The following is a 12,497-nucleotide window of genomic DNA, read 5'->3' as shown; positions in this document are numbered from 1 at the left end:
ATTTTTGGCAACTAATGCAAAGTCGGTGCAAAGTTGGTGTAAAACTATTTTACCCGATAAGTTGCTTTTTGCATCGAATGTCAGAATGGAAAACTTCCTTCTGAAGAAAGATTGAAATCATCAAGAGAAATGGGTGTACGCGTGTAGAATATTCATTTGAAGCTCTGAATAGATAAAGTCTTCATTGTCGAGAAATTCTAGGGTTTTGAAATACCAGGGATTCGGTTTCGGCAAACTTCCGATGATTGGAATCGGACGTTCGTAGATCCTAGAGTTTCGCCTCGAAACGATTGTGATAAATGGAAAAAGAGAAGTTCTAACATTTCTCTGAAGATTTTTGGAATTAACTTCCGTCGTGCCTAAAAGTGAAAATTAGCTATATACTAGGGTTTCTGACCTAGGTTTAAGCGTAAAACGTTCGTGCTATAACTTTTATCGATCATAATGCAATCCTTGAACTTTTCCTGAACTTTCTCCTTCATAAATATATTTCATTTAATAAACTTTCGTTCAGGTTTCCCTTCACATTACATCAACCCTAATCGTAAATGGAAATCTCTTCCACTTATTCTAAGCTTAAAATCTTGGGTCTTACAGGTAATAACTATATCATCTACATAAACCAAAATGATCACTATTCTGGTGGAAGACTTGTAAAAGAAAAGAGAATGATCATATTGACTTTGCAGAAAGAAAAAAAAAGTTAAGAAGTGTAATGCGGAACTTCTCAAACCAAGCTCGAGGTGCTTGTTTCAACCCATACAATGGACGCTTGAGTTTACACACACCATTAGGAGAAGTATTAGTCATACCGGAAGGAAGCTTCATATAGATGTCTTCTTTAAGATCACCATGAAGAAATACATTCTTCACATCTATTTGAGGCAGAGGCCAAGATTGAGAAGCTACAATGGCAAGAATTTTCCGAACAGCTGTCATCTTAGCTACAGGAGCAAATGTCTCCTCATAATCAACTCCATATTCTTGTCAGTTACCAAGGGCTACAAGATAAGAAGATGTGGTGTGAAGAAGATGAAGAGCGTGGTGGTTTCATGGTGGTAAGGAGAAGAAATAAAAAGAAGAAGAAATATGGTGATGGTGGTGAAGCTTTGTTGCTGCAAAACCAGAAAGAAAAAGAAGAAGATGGGTGTGGTGAGAGAGTGAGGTCCTGAGAGAGAGTGAGTGGTCGAGAGAGTAATTTTTTGTTTGATAGAGAAGAGAGATAGAGATGAGAGACTAGAGAAGAGAAAAAAATGAGTAGAGAGAAAGATGTGAGGAATATAGTAGATTTATAGGTTGTTTGGTAAGGGTTGTCTAAATAACCCATGAGCATATTGAGCACTTTGAGCATATTAAAATGATCCATGAAAAAAATGAATAAAAACCAATGTTCGCAGAACCTGACCGGTCATCGAACTAGTGAAGTTACCGGTTTATGATTTAAAGGTTGGAGCAAGGTCGAACTGGTGATAATTAAAAAGGTTTTTAAATAAAATATAACATATGAAAATAAATACTCTTTTTGACCACTGTATTATTTTTCTTTTGGTTTTTAAAGTGTTACTAAATTTTAAATAAATATATATATAAGAAACGAGTTAACTTTAACCAAAAAAAGTTCGTAGAGAATCTACTTTGACCACCCTTTTATTATAAAATTATTTAATTTTTGTTTGAAAAATAATACAGACATTTCACGTATCCTTTTCTTCAATTTTGTGATTCCAAAAAGATTGCCAACTCAACCTAACAACCCAATAAAATTGGCATGGCCACAATAGATTTAAACCCTAATATTTACTACACTTTCATGTTCAATCCTTTTTTAGCTTAGCTGCCACACTACCTGCAAAATGAGATAGCCAGTATGGAGATAGACACTATCTGATTGAACATGAAAGTGAAGAAAGACTTTTCTTCTAGATCTTCTTCCAGACTACCACTTTCCATCTCCTTCTCCTTTCTATGTAGGCTGTAGGCATAGGCTGAGCGCGATTTAGATGGGGCACATGCACAACGATGATGTTATTTTACCGAACCGGGTTAGACCGGAAAAGCAACGGTTTTGATTGGCTTCACCGGGTTTGCACCAGTTCCAACAGTTTTCAACCGGTTCTTGCGTTCTCCGGTTATCTGTGCAGAACGACCCGTTCATGACATCGGTTCTCGATCAAACCGGTTAGACCGTTCGGTCCAGTCCGGTTCTACAAACACTAGTAAAAACTTAGCTAAATAATAATTTGAAACAATTAGAGCAAATATGACGTCGTTATATTATACGTCTAAGGTATAATAAGTTATATGAAAAATGACTATAATATTTATCATCATTTGAGGGAAAGTAACAAACGTTAGATAGCTCAATAATCATTGAATTGAGCTTCTGAAATAAAACAATGGGTTCCATGACTTATATTCCCTCCGGTCCTTTTTATAAGGAATACTTTGGAAAAATAATTGCTCCTTTATTTTTTATAAGAAACACTCTTATTAAATTAAGTCAAATAATCAATTCCAATGCAAAGAGACAAACTTCCCATGTAAAAATTTGGAGGGAAATTGCAAGCACCCAATAAGTATTGTCATCATTTGTGGTAATTAGCATGATTGTTCTTGGGAAAAGGAAAAAAAACATCATTGGAATTAAGCATAGTGGTTTATTTTATAAAAGATATTACTTTCCTTGGTTTGTGTGATTTTATCAAAGAGTTTCTTATAAGAATTACGGGGGGAGTAAAATATAAGAAAACTATAATATTATGTCTATTTTCAAAGAAACTCTATAAAATAAAATATTTTAGAGTTAATTATCATTTAAATAATTTCTATGATATAAGAAAAATATTCCGTAAGGTATTTCCCACCATCGTGGCGTGAATAATATTTCAATCACAAATAATTAATAAAATAGTATGTGTCGCTATAATGTACGAAAATTAAATAAATAAATTATTTAACTCCGGGTCTTACACCTTCGATGTTGAACCTAAACATCTTTTAAATTTACTACCTTAGAGAATATTTTTGCCACCTAAACATCTTCTCCTAGACCATTAATGAAAATAGCAAACGACATGTGTCAATCCCACGCCTGCCTCCGTGATGAATCCTGCTCACTTCGATCCACGTCTTCCCTCTGCACTCTCCTATCTTGCCTACCCCTCCCGTCTCGTGCTAGAGAAAAAGCACGCCAGGGTTACCATGCCCTAGATGAGCGGGAAGTCATTTCATTTTTCTTGATTAAAATCACTTTAAAAAAAATTATTTGTAGTATTTATAATTGAACAATATATATTTAAGAATATGAATATTATTACATAAATTAATTAATTATTTTATCTTAAATTATTATCAATTTTCTAATATTAAGTAAATTTAATCAATGCTTATGTTAAATTTGATAGTTAAATCGTAATTATGTGTCCCATTATATATGATAGTTAAATCTTATATAAGTTTTTGAAGGAATTTAAATTTTTTCACTAAAAATCATAATTAATAATTTGTCAACTCTTGGAGCTTGAGCCTTTGCTTTTGGCGGATGCGCTAGGAACTACTTTCATTAGGACTTAGCGGTTTTTTTTTTTTTTTTTTTTTTTTTTTTTTCTGTTTTTGCTTTTCTTCCTGTTTTTATTCGACTCTTGTATCAAAAACAAATTACTACATTAAGTAATATAAATATTCTAATGATGAATTTATAAATTTTGTATCAAATTATAATTATTTTCTCATTATTATTTGGTCAAGTCAATTTTCATTAATATTTATATAATAAAATGTAACATTTGAACTTATAAATTATTGATTCATGGTATTATTTGATTATTTCCAAACTTTTAAATTTATTGTTCATAATTTATGTATAATCGAATAATTGAAAGATTTAGTAATGTAATAATTACTTTTACATTATATTAAATATTATATTATTTATTGTATTTAAAATATTACAAGTTAAGTAATTATCAGTCAACAAGGTAATTAATTGATTTTAATAATATATACTATTTTATCATTATTATCAATTAATAGTGATTATTTACTATGATGATTTTTTTATTTAATAATTTAAAGATATAAATTTTTTTCTAAATGTATTTATATATACATATATATATATTATAAATATTATTAAATAAATTTATAAAATTTTACTCCAATCATAATTAATTTTCAAATTTCAATTAAATTTTATTAATTACTATTTACTATTTCATATTTAATGATTCATAGTATTATTTGATTATATTTAATTTTTTTAGTAATTAATTTTTATTAATGTTGAAGGAATTTTACATTTATTGCCTTTACAATTCAATTTTACAATATTAAATCTTATTAAATGTGCTTTGATTATTTAAACTCAAGAAATAGTTAGTCAATATCATCAGTAAATGTTCTTTTTTTTTGTACATCGGGAAATAACAACACGATCAAGAAAATATTATTTGGAATTTGACTAGTGTAAATGCATTTGAAAAACTGTTGTATTCTCTCCCAATAAAAGAATTTCTCAAATTTATATCATCATCTTTACAAAGTTCTAGCTAGCCTACATACCCCTTGACCAACATTTGTAAGTTATTATTGATTATAAATGTAATGACAGATGTATTTGGTAATTGAATATTTTATTAATGATATATTTTTGTATAGATAATTCCAAATGAATTTAAATTTCTTTTACTAGAATCATAAATTTTCTAATTAATTCTTCGTCAAATAAATCTCATATTAGGAAATTGACTAGTGTAAATGCATTTGAAAAACTGTTGTATTCTCTCCCAATAAAAGAATTTCTCAAATTTATATCATCATCTTTACAAAGTTCTAGCTGGCCTACATACCCCTTGACCAACATTGTTAAGTTATTATTGATTATAAATGTAATGACAGATGTATTTTGTAATTGAATATTTTATTAATGATATATTAATTGTATTGATAATTCCTAATGAATTTAAATTTCTTTTACTAGAATCATAAATTCTCTAATTAATTCTTCGTCAAATAAATCTCATATTAGGAAATTGAGTAAGTATATTAAAAGATACAAATCCCTTAGAAACATATTATTTGTGATTACTAAGTAGTATATATAATGTTGTTTTATGAGCCTCTTTGATTCAGACCATTTTCTTCCCACAACAATGAAAAAGCGTACCCAACCCGTCAAGCATGGTCCCGTTGTTCTCCCTTCGGAACTTGTGAGAGAAATCTTGTCGTGGCTTCCGGTGAAGACCCTCATGCAATTCAAGTCTGTTTCCAAGTTTTGGAAATCACTAATCACTATAGACAAAGAGTTCGCAAAACTGCATCTGGGAAGATCACCAAAAACCAGTCACGTACTCCTCACCTTAAAAGAAGAAGAAGAAGACAGTAGAAACTGCGTCATCGCACCGTGCTCCCTGCGTCTTTTGCTCGAGGAGCCATTGTCCATGATCGATGAAGACCTATGTTACAATTTTTTGGCCAAGTACTTCGTCATTGGATCAAGTAACGGCTTGGTCTGTTTGGGTTCGAGAAACTTTTATGATTTTGATTTTGGCACTATGGACAAGTTTTGGGTCCGAATTTGGAACCCAGCCACACAATTAAGGTCCAAGAAATCACCAGCCTTTAGTATCGGCAACAGCAAGAGGTTTGGGTTTGGCTATGATGATTCACGTGACACTTACAAGGTGAGTTAAAATTTCAATATCCAATCCTTTTGGGGATTGACATCTTTGAGAATATAAGTTTTTTTAAAAGATAAATACATACCATCAAAATTTTAGATTACAATTACTTTTAGTGGTTAATCTTTAATATTGTGAAAAACTTAGGATAGCAAACCTTCAAGTTGTTGACCAAAAATTTAAAACCATAAAACCGTTTTCATTCACTCATATTATCATATATTATTCTTTGTATTTAGGTGAATTTTACAACTTAAGCTAATCTTTAATATGAAAATAATGTTTATTTTGGTCAAGTCATCCCCACTTGTTATTACCATGAATGCGGAGTATTTTGATCATAAAAAGTAGAGAAGAATTTAGCGTACAATTAAGTCAATGTAATATGAGCATGAATACAAATTCAAACACGACATAATTTTCATTATTTAACACATACACATGATCCTTTTGGTTTAATATTATATTTCCTCATTGCAAGGTGGTGGTGCTTTCAGATTATCCTAGTCGTGGAAAGATGATAACAAAGACAATGGTTTATTGCATGGGTGATAGTCACTGGAGAAATATTTCGAGTGATCCCGGCAGACCACTTTCGCTAATGTCGAGAGTTGGGAAATTCGTGGGTGGCTGTGTTAATTGGTTATTAGAAGATCCCAACAATTTGTATGAACACATTGGGGATAGTGAGGACGATGAGTGCGACGATATTATCCAAATGGCCATTCTTTCATTTGACATGCGTGAGGAGACATATAGATTTTTGTCATTGCCGGATACTGGTGGCGTGCCTTATACTAGCACAGGCTTTGGAGTTTTGGGGGATTGTCTGTGTCTTTATTATAACCATGAGGAAACCCATTTTATTGTGTGGCAAATGAGAGAGTTTGGAGTTCGAGAGTCTTGGACTCGATTGATGAGTGTGAGTTATGCACATCTTCGATGTGAAAGGTATGCATTTAGTCTACCAAAAATATGCTTATGTGAAGATGGTGACATCCTGATGCTTATACATGGTTTCAAAGCTATCAAGTATAACCTAAGAGAGAATAGCGTGAAACATGTTCAACACCCCGACAACAAACTTTGGCTGAATGTCAACACTTATGTCCAAAGTTTGGTTTTACCTCGTTAAGATTAAGCTATCAAGTGTTTTGCTGCACTTAAGTTTGCAAGTGTACTGGTGTTTTATGTTGCTGTGTTATGAGGCCAAGGTGGTTATTTTCCATTGTTGAGTTAGCGACTTCTTATTAGTTAGTGGCATGCTTCAAAGTATGTACTCTTCTTCACTAGGGTTTTTCCCATTGGGTTTTTCCTAGTAAGATTTTAATGAGGCGTGCTCTTTAGTAAGACTTTTTTTAGAGGGGGTGTTGTTTGTAATAATTCGGCTATAGTGCTTTCTTTTTCTCATGAGAGATTTGTTCTCATGAGTGTTCCTTTATCAATAAATCTTTTTCTTTAGAAAAAAAGATTAAGCTGCTCACTGGCAATTTGTTTTTCCTAAATCTATATTGAATTATGCATGTGGTAATAGCTATTGGTGGTTTTTTAACTCCACTAAACTTTTGCTAACTTCATTGGCGGTTGTTTATTCGTTAAGTTTCTTTGTGCTCGAAAGGTTATGCTAAAGAAACTTCGTAGATTAAAAATTAAAATCCGTAGACATAATAACTTTCCCATTAACATATATATATATATATACATGATTATTTTAATTCCATAATTTTACACTAAATATTTTTTTTTGTAAATATAAATTTTGAGAATAAAAGTACAATAGTCAGACACAGGACACCAACTGTTCTTTCCAGAATTTGGAGTGTATGTCTTCCCCGTGCTAGGTGTTGGCCTGAGATGACTGAGACGTTTGCCTTGAGCGAAAGACACTCTAACACTCAAGTCAGTGAGAAGTAAAGAGAGACTTCATAGTCTACGAAGAACTCATAAATGTTAAGAATTAATAACATGTTACGTAAATGAATGACAAAACCTATATTTATAAGTATGATGTGCACGTTGATTTCTCTGCAAGTAAGTGGGGAATCTTTTAAGTGGACTTTTCGCATACACAGTTGACTTTGATGTCATCGTGCTTACGTGGTTCTCTTGGCGCTTTGGTGGGCTGTTCGGACACTTTACAAGTCATTTCAGGGTGGTCTGTTCCTAGAACATATCATTTTGCTTGATGACACGATGTCTGCTTATAACATTTTCTATTGTGCAGGCCACCACCTCTTCGGGTGGTAAGGCTTTTAGAGCCAACGGAACACCAACTAGCCAAGAGCTAAACAATGAAAAAGTCTCCTCAACAAACCAAAGAAAAAAAAAAACAACCACGAAACCCTACCAACAAATTAAACCAGAAACAACAAACAAATGGCAACCAAATAGACAAGGCTCTGCCTCCCCTCCAAGAAAACAGCTCAAGCGAACCACCACCAAATTATAAATTCGTTTCTTTGCATAAGAGGATTTTTATTTAAAATGAAACAAAAAATTCAAATAACAACGCGTGGTCGATATTATCAAAATAATTAATCTACTCAACTTGAAGGTAGAAAGAGGCTGAACAATAGTCGCAATTAATTAAAGTTGCAGATCCTCGTGTGATGATAGTTAAGACTTAAGTGGGAGTGGAACTGAATGAGCCAAAGACAAGGCTTTTTTTCTTCTTCTCTTACATCTTTGCTCTCGAGTGGGATGAATAGCTCACATGGTTAAGCTAAAAGTAATTGCAAAAAGGTCAGGGTTCGAATCATAAGAAAAGATAATTTGTACTAATTACTAACAAATAACATTACTTATAAAAAAAATACCATTGCTCTCTCTCTCTCTCACACACACATAGTCACATGAAAAAAAAGAAAAACCACATAAGAGCAAGAGAACATGTTCTATTATTTAAACGGGTTCTCCTAGAGTCCTAGGCATGCGCTGTTTTTGGTCCTCTGTGTTCTATGATTTTGAAGACTCACTAAGTTGAAACTCTGAACATGAGGCCTCAAGCTCTATGTTTAATTTGTTGTGTAAAGGGCATGACATTGACACTCTTTAAGGTCCTTATTTTGACGCCCTGTTCTTGACTAGAAAAAATAGAAATGTTCATATTTTCCCGGACCTTACTAGTACACTAGATTTGAAGGAGATCAATGAAAAAACAAAAAAAAAAATGTAGAACATGCAATAATTAATTTTGAGTAAAAACAACATGCATTTATAGGGTGAATATAGAAAAATGTGTTACACTAATTTAACTAGTGTCATATTAATATCAAGGGATGTATGATCTAGCTACACCATTCTGTAAAATTGGCGAATTCTGCATATACAATAGTCAAAAGCAAATTAAATTCATATAAGGCAGCATATAATCAATTTAACTTGGACAAAATTAGAAAGACTAGCCATTGTATTATAGTATCTAAATAGATGGATCTGGTATGCTACAAGAATGATTGTGTCGTAATGGACTATACTTATAAGTACACTGTGTAACGCCCCGATTTCTCGAGTGTTACACAGTAACTAATTAACCAATTTTCGTAAAGAGTTTTCGTCGATTCACTTATTAATCTTCAATTAATGACAAACCTTTCATTTTACAAAAACTCTTGAAACATAACCTTTCCAAAAAACACGCGGAAGTAACCAACTTCGTAAAACTTTTTAAATAACCAACTGTAAAGAGTACGAAACAAAGGCCTGAATGAAAATAAAGATTACATCAAAACTTGTTCATTCGAATTTAAGCAATAAAATTGTTCGATACCAACACTTCGGAAACTCTCAACCCCAACAGAAAACAAAAGACTCTCAACCCAAACCCTATTCCTTAGCCTCTTCCTCTTCCTCTGAAGTGTAGTCGTCCTCCAGTATTGGCACGTCACGTAGCATCAACTCCCAAGAATGAGTCATCTCCATTATCTTCACGACCATCTACCCCCCCAAATAAACACATAGCAAACAAGCAGGGTCAGGTCCAACAAAAGAATGATAATGACAAAATCAACAACAACATATATAATATAAGTACATTATATGTCTTTTATGGGAAAGAGTCAGTTACTAACGGAATCTCACTTCACACAACCCACCAAAACTTCCATGGCCATAATCACGATCATCCGCAGATGAACAAATCTCGGAGGGGACTCACCGTACAACCCTCAATCATGTGGGGGGGACTCACCGTCCGCCAGACTCACCGTCCGTCCACAGAATCACAAGGCGACCGCAGTCAGCCAATCACGTGGGGACTCACCGTACAACCCACAAAACACCCTCGCGTGCAAGGTACCATCGTTCTCATGGTCCATAGTCCTCACCAGACCTATGTCCAATTATTCACATTTACTTGCAAGCGAGTTTATTACACTTTTCTCTTTGTTAAGTCTCTAAAATCAATCCTAGAGTCTTATCATACTCTTTATACAACAACCTTCACAACACAACATTCACGGGTTACAAGGGAATTACGGCTAGGTGAGCGACCCTTGAAACATTAACTCAGAAAATAAATATAATCCACGTAAAGGAACGCAAGAACATTCACTCATGCATAATATATCATCGCAACTTCAACATATTGACAGCAGAAACAACTTTCACAAAAATAGAGCCACAGAATGCATCTTTCAACCAAAAATCACGTATGATACCTTTCTAGAAAGCTATTTTAAATATCTACAACTCTCTAGTTACACACTTGTTCATTTGAGTCCCAGAATTAGGTGATATTAGGCCTTAAAGCTAACTGTCCGGAACAGGAAGACAGCAGGTGTGACAGTTACTAAACACGACCCCCAGATCACATTACTAAACCAAAAATTATGATTTTTATATGTCTGGAAAGATATTTCGAAAATCTACAACTTTCATTTTAATCACTTTTTCATTTGATGACCATAAACAGGTAAAAAGGGGCTCTGAAGTCCGCTGTTCAGTACAGGAAACTGGCAGCGAAACTCCCATGGCTCTATGGTTTTCAAAAATAATTTTCCTTCCTTCCCCTTTGATCATGGCAATCTTGGTACAGCCCCAACAACCCAAATATCTACTCAAAATTTCAGAACCAAACATTTAGCAAGGATCATGTTATAACAAGTGTAAAATAGCACAAAACTTAACAAATACCATGGCAACTCGCATAAAATCATAGATTCAGATCATAAACAACGTTTGAGGATCATATTCATGGCTTTTCAAGAGAAAAATTCCAGCAAGCAAGCATGTACAGGAAATCATGCAAAAACAGTCCAAAACTCAAGTTGTTTCTCATGGCAATTCATGGCATATTCCCTAAAGAACCTACCCATTCCTAGAACCAGCCCTTACCTTTGTCCTTAGGCTTGAAGAAAAGATGAAAGTGAAGAGCAAGGTTCTGGTTTCTCTCCTCTTCTCCCACGCGTGACCTTCCTCTCTCCCTCTCACTCGCAAACTCCTTCTCTCCCTTGCGCGAACACGTCGACGGTGGTGGGGCTTGGGACGGTGACGGCTAGGGTGCAAGGGGAAAGTTTCTCTCACTCTTTCTCCTCTGTTTTACGTGTTTCAGAAGTGTTCAAGGTTTCTTTCTTCAGAATAGTGTGAAAAGAAACCCTTTCCCTCCCAGGACCCTACATAGCCCGCGTCCCCTCTCTCCCTCTCTTGGGCTAGGGTTTGTTTTCTTTCAAGCCCAACCCAAGTCAAGACCCTTGACCCCATCACTTGAGAAATTACTCAGGCCTGAAACTAATCAAAAACCTCAGTCCTTTTTAGTAATATCACGATCACACTCGGAATTGAAAGGAAACACATCAATTAAATCCGCTGGTACTGTACAGCCAGGACCATCGTCACTAAACCGATGATATCTCGAGCTACAGAGGTCGGAATGACCTGATTCCACTTCGAGAATTTTCTAGACTTAAAGGGCTACAACTCTCATGAAGGAAGTTTTCCCAAATGAAGTCGTTAAGACCCTCTAAAAATTCGCACAAGTTGACAGTTCTAATCTGCCAGCTATCAAACATTAACTAAAACTTCAATTTTATTCGAACTTCCATAAAATTGTTCCAAATTGAACTTAGGGCCTTACAATACCACCCCCCTTAAAATAGTTTCGCCCTCGAAACTTAAGGGTTTACAAATAAATCGGGGTGTGACTCCCGCATCTTATCTTCTAACTCCCAGGTCGCGTCGCCAGTCTCTTGGTTCCACACGACCTTCACTAAAGGTACCTCCTTGTTTCTTAAGCGCTTTACACTTCGATCGACGATCTTGATGGGTGGCATCACCATCGTTAGATCATCCTTCAGCTGTATATCGTCTGGCGTAATCACATGCGAATCATCTGCCATGTACTTCCGCAACTGCGACACATGAAGAACGTCATGGATGTTGGATAGAAAAGGCGGCAACGCAATCCTATACGCCACTGGCCCAACTCGTTCTGTTATCTGGTACGGTCCAATGAATTTTGGAGTAAGCTTCTTAGACTTGATCGCCCTTCCGACACCTGTCATCGGGGTAACCCGTAAGAAGACATGATCTCCAGCTTGGAATTCCAGCTCTTTCCTTCGATTGTCAGCGTAACTCTTCTGACGACTCTGCGAGATCCTCATCTTTTCTTGAATTCGCTTTACTTCTTCGGTGGTTTGCTGAACCAGCTCGGGTCCAATCACTAAGTTCTCCCCATCTTGATGCCAGCACAAAGGCGTCCGACACCTCTGACCATACAAAGCTTCATAAGGTGCCATCCCGATGCTCGCATGAAAGCTGTTGTTGTAGGTGAACTCAATCAGCGGCAACAACTCATCCCAGCTTCCTTTATTATCTAGCACA

At 34.8% G+C, this 12,497-nt stretch overlaps 1 protein-coding gene and 1 long non-coding RNA gene across 2 annotated transcripts; one reads left to right on the top strand and one right to left on the bottom strand.

Moving 5' to 3' along the window:
* The first annotated feature begins 5,150 nt into the window (after window positions 1-5,150).
* LOC130743608 (F-box/kelch-repeat protein At3g23880-like) lies at window positions 5,151-6,813 on the top strand. Its single transcript, XM_057595848.1, has 2 exons — window positions 5,151-5,681; window positions 6,160-6,813. The coding sequence occupies exons 1-2, from the start codon at window positions 5,151-5,153 to the stop codon at window positions 6,811-6,813; spliced, it is 1,185 nt and encodes a 394-aa protein (XP_057451831.1).
* Window positions 6,814-9,364: 2,551 nt separating this feature from the next.
* Window positions 9,365-11,256, bottom strand: LOC130748799 (uncharacterized). Its single transcript, XR_009022774.1, has 2 exons — window positions 11,013-11,256; window positions 9,365-9,614 (listed from the first exon to the last, which is right to left on the bottom strand). It is a non-coding gene; the product is annotated as an uncharacterized LOC130748799 (long non-coding RNA).
* Window positions 11,257-12,497: the final 1,241 nt, after the last annotated feature.

Source organism: Lotus japonicus, chromosome 3 (assembly GCF_012489685.1).
Source record: "Lotus japonicus ecotype B-129 chromosome 3, LjGifu_v1.2".
NCBI classification, from domain to species: domain Eukaryota; kingdom Viridiplantae; phylum Streptophyta; class Magnoliopsida; order Fabales; family Fabaceae; genus Lotus; species Lotus japonicus.
The sequence above is the reverse complement of the archived record's forward strand: the minus strand, read 5'-3'. Positions and strand labels throughout refer to the sequence as shown.

Coding starts and splice junctions, on each gene's coding strand:
- LOC130743608 (XM_057595848.1), top strand. CDS start 5,151: ATGAAAAAGCGTACCCAACCCGTCAAGCATGGTCCCGTTGTTCTCCCT. Junction 5,682..6,159: donor ATTCACGTGACACTTACAAG/GTGAGTTAAAAT, acceptor CCTCATTGCAAG/GTGGTGGTGCTTTCAGATTA.